The sequence below is a fragment of the Sylvia atricapilla genome, chromosome 8, assembly GCF_009819655.1.
Source record: "Sylvia atricapilla isolate bSylAtr1 chromosome 8, bSylAtr1.pri, whole genome shotgun sequence".
In the NCBI taxonomy this organism is placed as follows: Eukaryota; Metazoa; Chordata; class Aves; order Passeriformes; family Sylviidae; genus Sylvia; species Sylvia atricapilla.
This window is the reverse complement of record NC_089147.1, coordinates 3,537,485-3,556,536: the sequence shown is the minus strand read 5'-3', so window position 1 is coordinate 3,556,536 and position 19,052 is coordinate 3,537,485. Positions and strand designations below refer to the sequence as shown.

Sequence of the window (19,052 nt, the reverse complement as noted above, 5' to 3'; positions counted from 1 at the left end):
TCGCCACGCCTGGAGCTGTCCAAGGAACACCTGGACGTGTCACTCAGCGCTCTGGGCTCGGTGACAAGGTGCCGATCGGTCACAAGTTGGGCTCGATGGGCACGGCGGTCTGTTCCAAACTCCATGGCCCAACTGCTCGCACAGATTCCCACCCCCGCCGTGCGGGTACCCGGCTGCTCCCCGGGACTACACTCCCCATGATGCCCCGCGGCGCCACCGGAAGCGGGCGTGCGTCCGGCGCGCGTGTGCCGTGGCGGCGGCGGCGGCGGTGTGTCCGTCATGGCGGCGTCCATCTCCGGCTACACCTTCAGCTCCGTGTGCTACTGCAGCGCCAACAGCAGCGCCGACCACGTACGTGCTCCCCGCCGCCGCCCCGGGCTCGTGGGGCTCCCTCACGCTGTACCACGGCCGGCGGCTGCGCTGCGGAGCTTCTAGGCCGCGCCGCCGCCGGTGGGGCCCGGCCGCGGGTCACAGCGGGCGGGGGCGGCCCCAGACGGACACAGCGGGGCGGGATGTGGGGTGTCCGGGCGGGATGTGGGGTGTCCGGGCGGCTCCCCGCGGGATGTGGGGTGTCCGGCATGTGAGGTGCCCCGGATGCTCCGCGCGGTATCCCGGGTGTGGGGTGCCCGGTTTGCTCCTTCCCGGGTAGGATGTGGGGTGTGTCGGCTCCTGCCTGGGATGTGGGGTGCCCGGGGTGTTTCTCCCGGAATGTGGGGTCCCCAGGATGCTCCCCCCGGGATGTGAGGTTCCTGGGCGGGGTGTGGGGTCCGCGGGATGCTGCCCCCGGGATGCGGGGTACCAGGGCTGCTCCCCGTGGGATGCTCGGGCTGTTCCCCGGGATGCGGGGTGCCCGGGCGGGATGTGAGGTCTATGGGATGCTGCCCCCGGGATGCGGGGTGCCCGAGGTGCTCCCCGCGGGGTGGGGCTCTCGCAGGACTCGGGTTGTGGCAGGAAAACGCTCCTGTAAAAGCTCCATGAGCGGCTTTCCAGCAGTTGCGACTGACCACGGGCGCAGTGCAGAGCCGGGGTGTTCCCGAATCCCTCGGTTTTGTTGGCACATTTTTAGCCTGAGCTTGCTCTTTTTCTCTGCACCTTGTGCCAAAAGCTCTTGATTCCAACTCAGTCTCCTTCTTCATCTTGGGTAGGGATGGAGAATAAATTAATTTACCTTGAAATTGCCTTGCTTTTAAATTGCCTTCTGGGTTTTGCAATCCCTGATGTTGTTCAGGGTCCAGCCACACACACTAAAACCTGTGTGAGTCCCTGCGGGTTTAAACTCCTCTTCCCTTGGCTTTGCTGGAGCAGAGCAGCATCATGCTCAGGCCTCCTTCTTTCCCCCATAGCTGGGGCTGGGGCAGAGCTCTTCCTTTTGTGATGAGTTTCCCATGTGTAAGTTGTGTGTAGAATGTTCCTTTTGGGCAGCCCATCCCTGTAGCTTTGTAAAAGGATGCTGGCAAAGTAGAAAACCAGCTTTGGTGAAACCTCAGGGCAGTTTATATCCACTGCAGCTCAGATGTGTCTTTCAAACTTCGTCTTTGTTTCAGTTTGAAGCTAAGAAAGTTACAGTAAATAACTGCATATAGTGTATTTATTTCTATTTTTAATTTTTTTTTTCTTTTTAAATTGCAGGAAGGATTTCTGCTGGGAGAGGTGAGACAAGAAGAGACTTTTAGCATTAGTGATTCACAGATCAGCAACACCGAATTTCTACAAGTGATAGGTAAGTGATGTAAATTTGAGTCCTTCTGCTCAGGCTTCACCTTTTCAGGATGTTTAATTAAGAATTGCTTCTCCTATGAGACCATCACAGGGTGTATCAGACTTTCAGGATCACATTTGCTACAATGTCTCTGTGTTTGTGCTTGAGATGTGAGGAAAGGAAACAAATCTTTACAAGTTACTGGGCCTTTATCCACCTCGTTTTATAGAGGAAAGATTATACATTGGAGATATTTGCCTGCATTCCATGGTGGAAAAAATTACTGAGGGGAATTTCCTGCTTGATACCATTGCCTAAATACAGCATGTGCTCAAAATAAAATTAATTCATTACTTAATTCATTGATACCGAAAGGGGCAGATTATCAGGTTTGGATGAGTGGCTGGGAGTTGGTGACACCATGAACTGTCACAGCAGGATTGAACAAGGAATATTTGTCAGACAATTTGTTGATAAGCACAAGTTCTGTATTGCTGATGTGTTGTAAAAACCAAACAAAGATCAAAGATCTTGCTGTTAAGTGTTGGTTGAAGGAGATTGTTTTAGACATGAGCGAGAAGATGATGCATGTTTGTTTTATAGAAAATAGGAAAGCCCTGAAAGAAACTGCCTTTTTGTTTCTGGATATATGACCAGCTGTTAAAATGTATTTAAACCTCCTTAATGACCTGGCTTTGTGAATGTGATCCCAGATAACAGAGCAGGGTGTGCATAAAGCTCAGTGCAAACACAAACAGCTCTGGACTGACTCTCAGATGTTATTCTGACACAAAATAGGTGATTTATGAACATATGCAGAGGTACCACGTTACATCCCAGGAGATTTCCCACCTTGCAGTGGTGATGGTTTTGTGCTCTGGACTCCAGAAGGTGGAGGAGTTTTCCTCTTCTGGTTATTCCAAAGAGAACACGGGGGGTAAAGTGACTAAATTTAGGAGCTAAATTACAGAAGATAAAGGTGTAGCATTTTTTGTGCTTGCATATAATCACTGTCAGAGTGTCGCTGATGGCTCTGTGTGTTCAGACAAAACTGACAGAGCCGGTCATTTTTAGGTTTTTAAATTAGCCCTTGCTCTTCAGTGGTCACTGATCTTAGTTATTGTTGGCAGTGATGCCACCACCTGCAGCCTTGGCCTGGTTTCCTAAACCAAGTGTTTGTGGTGTTAAAAATTGCTCCCTTTTTAAATCACCCCTCTGTCACATTATTGGTCACAGTGATTTCATGACAACGAAAATTACTAATTCCTGAAGAACTTCTGGGTATTTTTTTTTAATTTGACGTTTTTACTTCAATATTCATTAATCAAAATTAACTCTTGAACTCCCAGTTCAGCTCACAAGATTGACAGTTTTGTGGCAGTGTTGTCACAGATGACTTTTATCTTTCTTTTGTGTTTCCTTAGTGGTGTTTAAATATATAAGTGTGTGTACATAGTATGTGTACTAGATACATAAATATATATAAATAAGTCATTGTGTAAACCTTACATTTAAAATGTTGGCTGCTTCGTGGGGTCTGAGCAGGAGGTTTCTTGGTTCCTGTTTCTCAAAACTCAAGGTCTGTGTAGCAACATCATTACCCAAGAATGAAGAATGTTGTTGCAGTCAATGTATTTGCTGGAAGGGATTGGTCTAAGCTGGAATCATTGTACTCACAGGCTTTGTTAGCAGATTGTTTCCACAGATGCCTGCATGATGGTGTGAAAATATTAGAGTTGGTACAATTTTATATCAAATAAGGAGAGTCAGTAGCTCTAACAGCAGCATCCCGAGGAGTCTTTGCCAGTGAGGATGTGCAGTTTGTCGGGCAGGGTGCCTGGAGCGGGTGCTCAGGGCCTTGTTTTGATAGACACCAAATGTGCTGAGATGTGGATGTGAGCTGGCTGCTGTTCTGGGAGCTGTGCTCATCCTCTGGTGCCTCTGCTGAGGCAGCCCCAGCAGCAGCAGGGGCTGAATCACTGCAGGGAGCAGAGCCTGAACAGAGTTCCTGCTCAGCTCCGGGGGGTTCTGCTGGAGGAGCTGGGAATGTTTGTGCTGTGTCCTCACAGGATCCCTCACAGGATGGTTTGGGTTGGAAGGGACATGAAATCCCATCCTGTCCCACCTCCTGCCGTGGGCAGGGACACCTTCCATTAGACCAGGTTGCTCCAAGGCCCTGAAAAAAATCATGCTTGGTGTTGGAAAAACAATGTAAGATAGGTTTTTTACTCTTTTCTCACTCTCCTCTGAGATTGCTGACATGTTACAACCTTTGCTGATTAAATAAGCATCTCAGCATTTATCACAACCTTTCCAATGAAAAAACACTGCCCTGACTTTTTAATATTTCATATAACAGAATTATAAAGTGCAGCTAAATGTTTTGAAATTGCTTTTAACCCCTTTTCTCATTAGAGATTCTGTTTGCCTTGCCTCTTTAAACACTACAATGTATACTATTTCAGAGATTCTCTTCCCCATCCCTTTTTTATTCCTTGCTGCTGTAATAATGTGTATGAATGCAAGTAAGTTGTTGTGGAAAGGTGTAGAAAAAAGAAAAAAAAAATCAGAAATGCCTTTGTGAGGAGTTTGTAACTATTAAATATTATCAAAAGTGTGTATTTGAGGCTCAGATAAATCTCTGTGTATCTGAGCAAGTGTATGCCTTGCTTATTAAAATATTTTTCTGTGTAAAAAGGCAAATGATGAAGTGAAGGCAGTTTTCTGGGTATGGTGCTGTGTCATTGTGTTGAGACATTAAGGGCACTGTGTGGTCTGACACAAATATTTCAGTAGCTCTGACGTGGAAAGTTCATGCAAGATATGCCACTGTAATTTCTCTTTGCCAGGAGCAGTTGGACATATGTCACTTTTTTATTTTTGTTTGTTTGTGTTGCAGAAATCCATAACCATGAGCCTTGTTCAAAACTCTTTAGGTAAGCTTCTTTTGTTGTCTTTGCTGTGGTGGCTGCAGAATATAAAAATAGGGAGCTCCCTGCAATACATTAGCATTTCAAATGTCCCTGTCAGTGTTTGCTCATCTGATGGTTTTACAGAAGCACACAGAAATGGCACCAACCATGACCATCAGAGTTAAAGTTTACATTTGTAGTGCAGCTTGGAAGGGGTTTGTTTCTCTGTCTCTTTGGATTTCCATCTTGTGCAGCTGGTGGAGGTAGGGCAGCAGTCAGGTCAGCTCATATCACTCTGATGATGAGGATGAATGTCAGAATCAATTTAAATTATTGCAGTCTTAGGCTGGCTCTGGCTGGGCCTGCTGGGTCCCTGTGTGCCCTAACCCTGGTAACTTGCTGGGTTAACAAGTTGGTTTGTGCTTAGTGGTACCAACTTGCACCAACTAATTAATGTAAAAAATTCAGCTTTCTCATTATTTTTGCCTTCTGATCTACTGAACTCCAGAATTTAAATTAAATATGGGCCTAATATATTCTATTTAACAGCTTCCATCTATTTACATGTAGATTATCTCTATAGTCTTCGCTTGTTACACAGTGAAGCTAAAGCACTGTCCAGAACTCCTTTTGAGAAGGAATTCCCAATTAATCTCCTCTTGTCTTGAGAGATTTCCAGCCAATTAAGAAGACACAGTACCTTAGACATTATGATTGACACTGGTTGCATTCAAGAGAAAAGCTGCAGTCAGTCACTTGCTGGCTGATAATTACAGAGAGGGTACTCTTAACCCAGAGATTTAAATGCCGCAGACTCCAGCTTGGAGATAATATCCCAGTGTCTGCTCAGCTCCTCCTGGATCCCAGGGATGCTTTGTGCAGCACATATCCACACGGGTCACGTTCCCTGCTTCCCCCAGGCAAGTAGCTGGTTGTTAGTGCCAGAGCTGCTGGAGGAAGGGGAGCAGGCAGCTCTCACTGCAGGCTGCTGCTCAGGAGAGCTGATGAATTCATTTACTGCACAGCACCAGAAACTCTCACAGCTTGGACACTTTTGATCAGGAGCAGAACATGCTGTTGGTTATTCCTGTAAAGGGTTGGATATCCACTGCTTACCAGGGTTATAAATAAATACTGCAAACATGAATTGAAAAAATGGTGCAGATGGAACGTAGTGTCTCAAATTGCTCATCAGTTGTAGTCTTGAGTTTTCCCAACAACTTTCGCCTTGAAGCAAATGGTATTTCCAGTCTTATTTACCAGCAAAGCACTGAGATCAGGATTTGGTGTTTTTTTACCTAACCCCCTCAAAAGCTGAAGTCATAGACCCCTAAACCGTAGCATTTTCCTTCACTGCTTTAGGTGTTACTGTCAGCTCTTGAAAGAGACCAAGGAGAAGAGTGTTTTCAAATGTTTTTCCTTTTATCATGCACTCTGATCTATCTGAATTTCTAAACCTGTCTGCATAGGTAGATTTATAAACTCCTAAATCTGTCGTGTCCACAAAATAACAACGTGTCAGGGTTTGGGTTCAGCTGTGGAAGCAGAACCATCTGGAAAGGCCAGGATATTTTGAATTATTGCTGACTCTTTTGGTTTCAAGGATCCAGCCATTTGAGTGCAATGGCAGGATTGGAGCTTAAGAAATTGGCTTGAAGTAGCATCTAAAATGGCCCTGCTTTCATTTCTTCTGGGCTGGTAGATTATCAAAGCAGGGTTTTACAGAGTGCTGGTCAAAATAAAATTGCACAGTGCATTTCTGGTTGGTCAAAATAAGGCTCTGGAAGTTGCTTTTGTATTGTCTAGAATGCCATCTACTTGTAGAGCACTCAAAGTATAAATTATTTACTTTATGTATAATATGTGTGGATAAACTGTACCTACCTTTCTCTCTTCCTTCTTTTTTCAAGTTTTTATGACTATGCAGGCAAAGTTAATGAGGAGAGTTTGGACAGGATTCTCAAAGACCGAAGAAAAGTAAGTTTTCTATCATTTCCTCCTGTTGTAAGCATTAGAAACAGTGTGTTTGAAAACAAATGAAAGAAAAAAAAATAGGTAATTAACTAGAATAAATACTTTCCTTCACAAATCTGATGGTTTGTTTTGATCCTAGGCTTATCCTGTACAGAAGCTGTTGGATTTGTGGTGCTTAGATTAAACTGGGGGCAATGTCTAATTTCCCTGAGGAAATTCAAAGGATGTAAATGTAGGTCTCCAAAAGTGTAGGACTGTATTGACCATCTCAAACTCAAATCTCGAGGAATTCAGTTTGTTTTGTTGTCCCAAAGCTTTTGGGTCATGGTGATGCCACAATTTCAGGCCCTGTATTCTCAGAAGGTCCATCTGTGTCTCTCAGGTAACACTGGGGGTTTTTCCTGCTCTGCTTTGATTACAGAACGTTATTGGATGGTACAGATTTCGGAGGAACACTCAGCAGCAGATGTCATACAGAGAGCACATCATCCATAAACAGCTGACACACATCCTTGGAGTGCCTGATCTCGTCTTCCTTCTCTTCAGCTTCATTTCCACTGCAAATAACTCAACTCATGCTTTAGAATATGTGCTTTTTAGACCAAACAGAAGGTAAGCAAACTCTGTCAATGAGTCCTCACACTTTGTTCTGCCTTTTACTGCTATGCTTTAAACTATTTAGGAGTTTGTACAACTTCACTTAAAACAGGCTTTGTGTTTGTGCAAGTAATTTATAAATTAAAATTCGGGTGAGCAAAAATTCTTTTCAATCTCTAAATTATCAGACAAAAAAAATCTATTTTAAGAGACATCAGAAACTACCGTGTTTCTTCTAGTGGATCTGAATGTGTCTCTGGTAGTTTGAGTGCACATTTCAAAGGTTCTAAGAGGTGTGGAGATGGCTCTATACTAAGGGAGTTTGTGATCCTGCATTTATTTTGAACACAACTTGTAATATTCAGCTACTTTTATAACAAACCCAATGCAGAAGCTTTAAAATTAAATGAGTTATCATCAGAGGGGTGGGATAATTCAAGGCTTTTGTTAAGAATCTTTTTCAAATTAATCAAGAAATCTTTCTGAACTTTCTCTGCAGGTATAATCAAAGGGTGTCACTTACTATTCCTAATTTAGGCAACACTAGTCAACAGGAATACAAAGTTTCTTCAGTGCCAAATACTTCTCAGAATTATGCCAAAGTTATTAAGGAACACGGGTAAGGACTTCTCCTTTTTAAATAAAGCAATCATCAAACTCTACACTCTGTACCTCACAGAGGATACTACAAATGTGCACGTTGAGCAGCAAAATACCACTTCTGGAGGAGAGAGATCAATTTCCAGAGTGGATTTTTTCCTGATTAGAACTGGGTCTTTTAGAAGAACCAAGAGAACTCAGTGCACTCTTCAGAAAAGCAGAGTTGGTGTGGCCAGTCCATGCTGGGGCCCTTCATGCTGGAAGCTTCTGACTTGATTTCCACCCACCACCCCAAGGAATTCTGTGTGCATTTGAACTCTGCCTCAGAAGCATTGAATTCTTGATGTTTTAAGTATTCTCAATTAAATGCCATCAATTCAAAGTAGCTTTTCTGGCTGGTAACAATGAAATTATACAAGCTTAAAGATTTTGGCACAAGTTTAATCTCATTCAAATGAATGAGACTTTATTGTTCCAGAAGGAATTTTGGTATTGAATATGCTGCTGTCCAAATTTTTGTTTATGACAGCATGATACATTTTTAGCAATATCCTATTGCTCAAATAGCATATTTAGCAATAAGATACATTTAAAAAACACAACTATAGACTGCTTAACAGGAATTCAAAGACAGCATGAGCTAGAAACCTGCATTGTCTTTTCTCACTATTTCTGCTTTGTTTTTGTTTTTAGTACTGATTTTTTTGACAAAGATGGAGTGATGAAGGACATCAGGGCTATCTATCAGGTTTATAATGCACTTCAGGAAAAAGTACAGGTAACATCCTTTACTCCATGTCGGTCTGTATATATGTGGCATCTTTTATTCATCCTTTGGTTAAAGCAGGAGTAGAGGAGATTTTTAGAGTTCATAAACAATTATCATGAACTGTAGGAAAATAAGGCTGACTTTAAAATTAAACTTTTCCGTTTCTATTTAATGTGAGCGTTTGCAGTGGCTTCTGTGAAAGTGGTTGGTACGAATAGGACCTTTTTTCTCTTCTGGAAGTAAATGATTCAATACTTAGTGATTTATGGGAGGTGTTAGTCATTTTTAAGGGATTGCAGTGAAGAGAAGCCCTGCTGAGGGCCGCAGGGATTTGCAGAGGTTTAAAAATGACTCCTGGCTCTGGGTACAGAGCATGAGCAGAGCACCATCTGTTAGTTAAAACTTGTGAACATTTTGTGTGGAGCATGAGTGAATCCTGCTCCAAATGTGCCAAAGCATCTGAAAATGCCTGGAGTGTCAGCTCTGCTGATTGTGAGCTTGTCAGTTCACAGCTTGTCCTGTGTGAAGAGCAGTGGAGCTGTGCTGCCCCGGGAGCTCACACATCTGCTAATTGTGCTGGAGTCACAGCTTGTTCCCAGGCTTTCCCTTCACATCTGCCCCGGGGGGATTGGTGTCTCTGCTCCAGCTCAGCTCTGCCGGTCGGCTCCTGGAGCAGGGAACAAGGAGTAATCCCTCCAGCCATCCCCTGCACCTGCCTGCACACGGGGAGCTGCTCTTTCTCACTGGGAAGTTGCACCTTCCAACCTCCTTTGGAAGGTGGGTGAGGCTGACACTTCCACGGCAGCTTCAGGGAATAGGAAAGTTTCTCTTGAGAGATGTGTCCATTAGCTAATGGCATTATTCTGTAATGCTGCTCTTGCCAGCAGCGTGGCTTTCCTCTGTGCTCTGCTGTTGCTTCAGTTACTGCCTGGAAAAATGGAAATGGGCTTCTTTAGGCTGGAGAAAAGGAGGCTGAGGGGAGACATTGTTGCTCTCTTCTCCCAGGTAACAAGCGACAGGAGGAGAGGAAACCACCTCAGGTTGCACCAGGAGAGGTTTAGACTGGAGATTAGGAACAGTTTTTTCTCTGAGAGGGCTGTCAGGCATTGGAACACGATGTTGGAATCATCATGCCTGGAAGTGATCATGACCAATTTCTTAATTTGATAGGATCACAGAATGCTTTGGGTGGGAAGGGACCTCAGAGCTCATCTCATTCCACTCCTGCCATGGCAGGGACACCTCCCAGTGTCCCAGCTTGCTCCAAGCCTCATCCATCCTGAACACTTCCAGGGATGGGACACTAACCAGCTTTGGATCTTATTACAAATCTTCTGTCATGATGAATTATTTGGAAATGCTTTTACTATAATGCAGGAACAGCCAGTAAAGAAAACAATCCTGAGGTTGAGTGTTTCTGCTACAGTCAAATCCTGCTTTTAGTTTTGTGCTTCCATGGCTTCTTGTCTGGTAGTAACTTTATTAATGTTGTCCTGAAACTATTTCCAATATTTTTGCCCAATCTTAGCATACCTTATGTTTTTCTCCCAGGCAGTATGTATAGATGTAGAAAAAAGTGAACGTGTTGTTGAATCTTTTCAAGCTGAGGTAAACAAGTTAAAAAGGCAAATCGCACAAAAGAAGAATGAAAAAGAACAAGAAATAAGTAAGTTGCCTTTTAATTACCTTTTTTTTTTTTTTTTAAGAAGCAGATGCTGTGAGGAGAAAAGGTTTTGTGGAGTTAAAAGAATTGTTGTATTGCTGATAACTCATGGAGAAAAGCCATCCCATTGGGAAGGGATGGATTTATGTTGAATGACACCTGAGCTGTGAGAGTGTTGCAGGCTTAAAATACAGGAGAGACAACACTGTAAAGAAAGAATGAGCAAGTCAGTTCTTGAAATAACACAGGAAAAGATCAGTTGTAGGAAAAGAAAAGTGAGGGGAAAAAAAAAAAAAGCTAAAAGCTGGAGAGATTCTTTTTGAGGGAAAGAAACAGGATACTGTGCTCACAGGCCAGGAGCTATCCATGGTTTTATAAACTCTTTCTTCTCACTCCCATTTGCTGACTTAGTGGTAAAGATGTTTAGCACTGAAATACCACTTTTCAGCGTTGAAGTAAATCTTTGTAGGTGTTGTTCATCTTATTTTGCTGCTCCATAATTTCCTGAGTCAGTGAGCCTTGCTGTGTGAGCAGATTTGGCTTCTTGCCACACTGTCCCTCCTTCCTGAAAACTGAGTGTGGCCTCAGGAGACTTTGGTTAGCAATAGATAAGTTTTATAAAGCATTTGGTTCTTTCCAAACAGACATTGCTGATCTAACTGAATTTGTGAGTGCAAGGGAAGACTGAAGGTGGAGAGTAGGGACAGAGAATAGGCAAATGGGAAGTAAGATCAAAACCTAAATAATTCATAAGCACATTACACATTTCAGCAAACACTGCCTCTTTTTACCCATGTTTTGAAACAATAAGCAAATAATGAAATTGTGTCATTTTAGCTACGAGCTGTTCTTTGTTATTTCTGTATCCTGTTACCTAAAGCAGTGTGTGACAGAAAGATGGTTTAGGTGGGTGAACACCCTGAACTCTGCAATGGGCCTGCTGCTGCTGTGACTGGTATTTTAATTTTCTCCAGGCAGCAAGATACTGTTATCACATGAGCATTTTAGTGCACAGTTTGATCTGTCAGCCCAAGTTCTTCTTTCTCTGAACCTCAAAGACAAGGTAGCAGAGCCAGGATTAGCCCAGGACCATTTAAAAGGTGGAAGTAAATGAGTCACTGCTGTTTCCTGCTTGGCTGTAGATGAAGTAGGCTGGGAACTGCTACTATGGGGAAGCAGAGGTGGGTATTTAGTGACTGGAACTGATCCCAGCACAGATGGGAAAAGCTGGGGGAGGAGGAGGAAGAGCAGTCAGTGCTTGACTCTGGGTACTACCAGGGAGATGCAAATGCTGGACTGAGAATTCATGCCAGAGCAGAGAATCATGTGAGAGGGCTGAAACAAGAAAACATGCAGCTTGGAGCTCTGCAGTATTTTTAGATGTGAGTAGTTAATTACTGAATCTGGCCTTCTGTTCCCTCACTTGCTCGATGCTGGGAGAATTTCCTCAGTTTTAGTGAGGAAAAGGGAATTTGATTCCAGTTCCTGCAGGACTGTTGTGTGAGAGCTTGGTGTTCTTACAAACTTTGGGTTAACAGGTTAGGACTTCAACACTCCTTTATAAAAGGCAGCTGAGACTTCAGTTGCCAGATCACTGAAGTAGTTCTGTGATAGCAGGATGTTCCAGGCTTTGGTGAGTGCTGTGCACTCCCCAGATGCCAGGAAATCTCCCACTGCAGTTCTCCTGTTGTGGTCCAGAAACGGAGTGCTGTTATGTAGCCACTTGAGGGAAATTCTCTTTTTATTCCCAAGAGACATCTCAGTGGTTATAGGAGCTCTCACCCTCCATTTGGGGTTTCTCCAGAAATATGGTGTTAGAGTGAATAGAGCTGATCCCATTGTGTCCATCACCTTACACGTTCCAGTGTCAGTTCTGGCAGGTTTGTTGGTTAATAACCCCTTAGGAACCAGTCAAAAACTTCAGCCTCTCCCAGTGCTTAACAAAACTTCCTGCCAGGAAGTCTTTCCTTGTGTCTCGTGTGCAGTACTCAAATTTACCATTCTGCAGCAGCCTCTTAGGCACATTTAAGAGTAAAATAGTTTCTTCAGTCTTCCCTACTAATCCCAGTTATTCCTTTTTAGGTCATGATTATTAGATCTCTGACGAGTCCTTGTGTTTTGTAGCATTTATCCCGTTTCCCCTATTTTTCAAATTGTGGTGTCCATAGTTACATATATTCTGGTTGTATTTTTAACAACTGCAGTGAAATGATCCATACCTGTCTCTCCACAGCTGAGCACACCTCATGCATATTGATATTTATGGTTTACATAAATCAAGTTTCTTTTCTGCAGGAGGATGCAAGTGTTCCTTCTTTCACAGTGTTTGCAGTTCATTATTCCTGTGCACGTCTTCCTCAAATTATTTTCCAAATCAGCTCATTTAAGATGACTTTCACATTCCCGTTCTGACACCCTGCTATGCTCCCAGCTATAATTCCATCATTAGATTTTTAATGTGAAGGCGTCTTTTAAAATAATAATTTCAGGAAAGAAGATATGGTTATTTCTTTGCGGTAGTTATTAGATTGTCCTCTAGCACAAGGGACATTGAAAGAAAAAGGATAAAGTGATATTTTTAAGATACAATATCAAATACTGATTATCGTGGATGAAAAGTGAGTTGAGATTTACTGAATAAGATGCAGGTGGAGAGGAAGAGGCAGGTTGAGCCCTAACACAGCTGCTTTTTGATGTGAGAAGAGCTGAAAAATACAGAGAAAATTTTAGGTGGAAACAGCAACAGGTTGTGGAAACATCCTGTAGCTGTGTTTTTTGGGAGCTTAAACTGGAGGAAATGATCTGTACAGGATGACTGCGCATGAAAGTGTAGCATGCTCGCACTTGGATAGTTTATTTGCTTTTTGACTCATTTTGGGTTTGAAATGGGATCACGGGGATAACTGAGCTGTGCTGATCCTGATGAGGTTCATAGCTGCAACTGCTGGATTTAGGGAAGTTTGATGTGCTCAAAGAGCAGGATAAAAGATTTGATGTCAGGAATAGTGTACTGATGCCTCAAATCAGAAGTATGAAAGATGAGTGGAGCAGGCTGAGAGGACAGGATCCAGTGCTGGGGCTGGAAAGCCGTGCCAGGGATGAGCATTTGATAACAAGCAGAAAGAAAGAAGAGAGGACAGGCGAGGTGATGGCAGCTCAGGTACATGGAGCACATTGCCAAGAAAGCAATAAGCACCCCCTGTTCTTTGCTTTGCAGGAATGCAGCAGGCAATTTTAAGCAGGCAAATGCCGACAGATAACGTGGAGCCCACGTTTGTCCCCCGGATGTCCTACACTGGCTTTGCCGTGGAAGGCTGCACGCTCGAAGACTCCGACGTGTCCGACCCTCCCCCGCCGTACTCGGATTTCAGCACAAGCACCCAAGACAGTTCTGGCAGCCCCGGGCTCCTGGAGAGCAGCAGCGTCTTCATGCCTCGGCCCCAGGCAGTGGGTTCTTCCAGTTACGTCCCCACAAGTGCGGGATTGAAATACTCTGGCAATGGAGCATCCATGCCCCCTTCCCAAAGAGCGCTCGCTGACAATGCTGACGAGTCAGAAGACAGTGATTATGAGAATTTGCTCGAACCCACAGAGTCCTCTGACAGTGAATACTCACAGACAAGGGAGTCCCGACCTTCAGCACATCCCGATGGCGATTCCAGGAACACTCAAACTTCTCAGATTTGATAGGGGGGGGAAACAAACAAACGACGACGACAAAAAAATCCACAATGACACTGGTTTTTTTCATAATTGTTACCGAGAGATTTTGGGGATTGGACCCGGAGGAAATGAACTACACAGGATTACTGTGCACACAAAAATGTAGAAGACTTGCACTAGATGGTTTATTCACCTTGTGATACATTTTGCAAGTTTTATAATGGAATCATTAGGATAATCAAGTTGTACTAATACTGATGAGGTTCATGGATGTACTGGTAAAATTTAGGCAAAATGAAATTTATAGAGATCTTGTAGCTTTTGTTGCCATATTTTCTTTAAGACAATAAATTGGGATGTAGTAACTAAGCACAGTTAGTCTACAGATAATGTTCTCAAATCAAAACTTACCTCTTGCACTATCATGCCTTGAATTTTAATTTTTGAAAGGGAATAATAAATATATCATCCGCCTTCAGAATAGCTTTGTATGGTAAGCCAAATTGGCCTTTGCAAGCAAAGAAATTTTGATAATTCTCAGAAGCCTGATTGGAAAAGATGTGGTCAACCTCCTTCCCTGGGCATGCCCTCATCAGAGGAGGGGTTTGGTCTGACCTTTTTTACAAACAGAATGTGTCTCACTTCAACTGATGGTTGCCTTTTTTTCTGTAAAGGGTGTCGAGGGGGGTGGGATGCCTGGTAAATCATCCAGATGAATGTCATAAATAGAATTATTCTGGTCTCACTGGGTTTACAATGACTTTACGCCACACTAGCCTCATTTATTGTCTCATGTGTTCTTTTAGCATAAATATGAAGTGCACATCCAGGAGTAAATGACCGACAGAAGTAGTAAATCCCATCATGATTGGACTTTGGAGTCTGCAAATTGCGAACATCAGAGACTGCTACTTGCATTTTATTTGCATCTGAGTATTGGATTTATGCTTCTAGATGAGTTATTTTATGTGATAAATAGGGGATAGGGTAGGAGAAGATTGTTTGGAGAGTCCCCTGGGTTTATTACCTCTTTTCCTCTGGGTGAAACATGTAAATGATTATTTTAATTTGAATTACAGCTCTTGTCAGAAAACTGCCATTTGGGATAAATGAAGTGTGGTATATTTAGAGAATTTCATGTTTGGATGCACTTACTTTTATTTAAATACTGCTTGTATGCTAACGTTGCCCAAAATATGTGAAATTGTGCCACTAAGAAGTTTGTATTATTGGACTTTATCCCTGATGTGTAAATGAGAAAATACACATTTTAAGATGAGGTTATCTGCAGCATTTATCACTTCGAGGCATCAATAGCCACTTCTTCAGTTTACACCCAGAACAGCAAAGCAGTTGTTTAAAATTTTTAAATATCTCAAATTTACATATGGAAATTTTAGTCTTTTGGATCATGTCCATAGGCAAAAGTCTGTTCATTACCCTCTCCCTACCTGTACTCAATTAAGCAAAATAACTTTGGGGAAAAAAAATGAGATGTTAAAATTGCCACTCTTCTACTGAGTGTTTCCACCTTTAAACATCTAGTGCTCTGGTTTTAACTATTTTGCATTGTTCTCATTAGCCTTAACTGGATGGATTTTTGTCTTGGAGTGTTGCAATCCCTGGAACAGAGACCTTGCTGTGGAGTCACCACCCGTGAGCACCTGTGGCTCAGGTGGAATCAGAATTGACAGGTTGGCAGCCACCGTCTTCATTTTTATTCTGCACAAAAACCTGCAAAATGTACATCTCTGACGAAGCAGTTAAATGTGACAATAAAATCTTATTTAATCCTAAACACAGCTTTTAATGCTTGTCAGGTTGCAACACGGGTGGAGGAGCTCACTGGGAGGCAGAAGTGCAGCTCAGAAGTGGTTTGGTCAGGCTGCTCTGCTTGGGGGACTGAGGGGGTGTGGCAGAGGGAGTATTCCCTGCCTCACACATGTGCTTATGTCCATACAAGATCCTTGAATTCTGGGGTTATTTAACAAAGAATATTAAAAGTTCTTGGTTTTCCATGCTCCATGTGGGTGGGACAGGTGTGTCATCGTGCCCTCCAGCCAGTGCCTACCTGCAGGTATCTTCATTCACCATAACTGCTGACTCATAAGAACAAAGGATGTGGGGGTGTGGCTTTATTAATTTTTTTTTTTTTTAATGTAGGTAATATTCTGGCAAAAATGCACCCCTAGACTTTGCAGTTTTCATGATAGTCCTGTTAAAAACGACACTGCTGGGTTGTGATCCATCAGAAGGCCACAGGAGCACCTTTAATCCTAAATTGTGGAGTTTCCCACCTGTGAAACAGCAGGTTTCCAGTCTCACTCCTGGGCAATCCCTGTTGGTGATTCCCAGGAGCAGCGTCTGTGGCTGTGTTCTTTCTCTAAGCAGCTTTGATGAAAAGCTGCTGAAAATTGGCTTCTGTGTTCTTCAGTTCCAAATCCTTCAGGAGTTCCCCTGGTACCACAAAATGTTTTCTGGTTAATTGTGAGAAACCTGGAGCTGCTGTTTCCTTTATTTCCAAATTTCCTCTTATTCCCCCTCTGACTTGTTGCTGGTGAGAAGAACAGGGCTGCACCATATGGGAAGGCTCAATGAATTAGAACTATCACATATGCTTACAAAAGGAAGCATCAGCAAATATTTCTGAAATTAGCTTGGATTGACACTCTGGGAGTCTCCAAGTCCTGTCTTTGCTTACAGGATGGAAGATGCTGGCAGAAAGACTCATGAGCGTTGTTAGTTTTGGCATATTCATGACTCTGCAGGTTTGGAGTTCATGTCTCACAGCTCTGGGGACATTTCACTGCCTCTGACATGTCCTGAGTTAAAATGTAAAGAGAAGCTGTTACTGTTGGTGTAGCATCAAGATAAGATAAGCAAACTGATAAAACTCCTGTTAAGTGGGGAGATGTTCTGAGCACACAGAATGTAACTAGAACCAGTCTGAAACTTTGCTTTTTTTGGTGCTGCAAGGTTTATTTTAAGGTTTTTGTTTGTTTGTTTGTTTGTTTGTTTGTTTGTTTGTTTTTTTTTGTTTTTTTTTTTTTTTTTGATAACAGACTTGCTGTGCTTGGTTTTTCCATGGTTCTGCCTCTGAGCAGTCTGTAGATCAGCTGAAAAGGTGTTGGTTTCTGGCTTCCTTTGAGGTGAATCTTCCTCTGGCTTTCTCTTTTCTCTCCAATATCTTTGGTTTCACCCACATTTCTCTGTGTTAGATTTCTGTGTTAGATTTAGTAACTTTATAGTGCTCTCTTCTGTAGCTTATGGGAAAAAAAAAAAAACCCAGAATTTAATTAGAGTTTCATTAGTAAACTGGTAAGTACCTGGACACCTTCTAGTGCCTGAAGAGACTCCGGGAGAGATGGAGAGGGTCTTTGGGCAAGGGCTTGGAGGGACAGGACACAGGGAATGGCTTTAGGCTGAGAGAGGGGAGGGTTAGATGGGATTTTGGGCAGGAATTGTTCCCTGTGAGGGTGGGCAGGGCTGGCACAGGGTGCCCAGAGCAGCTGTGGCTGCCCCTGGATCCCTGGCAGTGCCCAAGGCCAGGTTGGACATTGGGGACTGGAGCAGCCTGGGACAGTGGGAGGTGTCCCTGCCATGGCAGGGGTGGAACTGGATGATCTTAAAGGTTCCTTCCAACCCAAACCATTCTGGGATTCTATGAGCTGTCTGAGCCTGTGGTCAGGACAGTGACAGGAATATCCTGTGGCTCAAATTCCCATTTGTCCCCCTGCAGAGCTCTCACTACTATACCTGTCACACCTCATGGAACCAAGAGCAAGAATGTCCAAATTGTTGACTCTTGGTTTTTTTTTTCTCCTCACTCACCTATAAATAACCTTTTACTGTGTAGCAGCATTTTGGCTGAAGTTCCTAAAAGAAGTGAAAAAGGAGATTCCTTTGCTGTGAACAAAAATACCAGGATTCCCCTCTGGGAACAGCCAGCGTCATTCCCACTGGTGGAAGCAGAGAGGCTTCAAAGGCAGGGAGAGCAGAAGTTCAGGAGACCTCACTCTACCAGAGCTCCAGCCCGGGAGATTGTTCTCATTCTGAGGGAATTTCAGGCTCAGCTTCCCAAGGCAAGCCCTGCAGATGAAGATGGATGTCAAGGCAGGTCAGCTGGATCCAGTAAGAGTTACCTTCAGGAAAGAGAGGATCATCACAATCCCATCAGCTCGGGGTGTGGGTGGGTCAGGAGTAAATCCAGCAGCAGGCTGTGTGCCAGTGGAAATCGAGGAGGTTTTTCCACCTAGGAAAGTAGTTTTTTCCTCTTTCTGACCTTTAAATAAGATGGTAACTTGCACATCCTTGTCTTTTCCCTAGGCATCATCCAGAGAAAACAGAACACCTTATTGCCTTTTCCAGGCTTATTAGGGAGAGGTGCCTGCTGAGCTCTGCAGAAGGAGCTCCAGGCCACCAAGGCTGGGAAAGCTGCTGCTCTGCAGCACTCCAGGTCACTGCAGGGTTTTGCATTAATTATTTCCAGCTCTCCTGAGGTCCTGTTGTTCCCTGCTCCAGCCTCTGCCAGCACCAGGGAGGTCAGTACTCACCTGGTATTAAAAAGAAGAGTTGCTTGTTCCCCTCATGTGGATTGGTGTGCCATGTATTTATTTCCTCTGGCTTTATTGGAGGAGGTGTTAGGAAGGGAAACCTAAAAATCCACCAGAGACAAGTCAGTAACAGAATAAACACACAGGTGTTTTAAAATTCTTCCATTATAAGCAATGGGGGGTTTTTTTAACTTTTACCGGATTTATTTTCCTGCTCAACGTTTTGCTTTGGGCAAATGTGGGTTGTTTTATTTTTTTTTTTCCAAAGGAGGAAAAATAATACTGCTAAAAATTTTTCCCTTCAGAAGGCCCATTTCTACCATGAGGATTGTTCCAACAATTTTTTTTTTTTTGGTGCCAATTTGTGATTTTTAACACATTTTCAAGAGCATGAGGCTGCTGTAGCTGTGAGCAGGGATCATTGGTGGTCTGTAATATTAATAAGGAATAACCAGTTTTAGCCATAAATGCAGTCAAATAAAATGTTCATACTCAGCCCTTACAGAAAAAGCCCTTTCAATGGAATAATATCACCCAAATGCTGTGGCTGTAACTTTTTAGCCTGAGCAGTGAGAGTTCCCAGCTGAGAGGTGGCACAGAAGGCACTGCTTGGTGTTCAGCA

The 19,052-nt window shown here is 43.4% G+C and overlaps 1 protein-coding gene across 1 annotated transcript; it reads left to right on the top strand.

The window, feature by feature from the left end:
* Window positions 1-242: 242 nt before the first annotated feature.
* On the top strand, window positions 243-15,675 carry ABRAXAS2 (abraxas 2, BRISC complex subunit). Its single transcript, XM_066323445.1, has 9 exons — window positions 243-351; window positions 1,630-1,720; window positions 4,599-4,635; window positions 6,522-6,588; window positions 7,007-7,197; window positions 7,682-7,801; window positions 8,476-8,560; window positions 10,103-10,217; window positions 13,432-15,675. The coding sequence occupies exons 1-9, from the start codon at window positions 280-282 to the stop codon at window positions 13,899-13,901; spliced, it is 1,248 nt and encodes a 415-aa protein (XP_066179542.1). The 5' UTR covers window positions 243-279; the 3' UTR covers window positions 13,902-15,675.
* Window positions 15,676-19,052: the final 3,377 nt, after the last annotated feature.

Coding starts and splice junctions, on each gene's coding strand:
- ABRAXAS2 (XM_066323445.1), top strand. CDS start 280: ATGGCGGCGTCCATCTCCGGCTACACCTTCAGCTCCGTGTGCTACTGC. Junction 7,198..7,681: donor CTTTTTAGACCAAACAGAAG/GTAAGCAAACTC, acceptor CTTTCTCTGCAG/GTATAATCAAAGGGTGTCAC. Junction 10,218..13,431: donor TGAAAAAGAACAAGAAATAA/GTAAGTTGCCTT, acceptor TTTGCTTTGCAG/GAATGCAGCAGGCAATTTTA.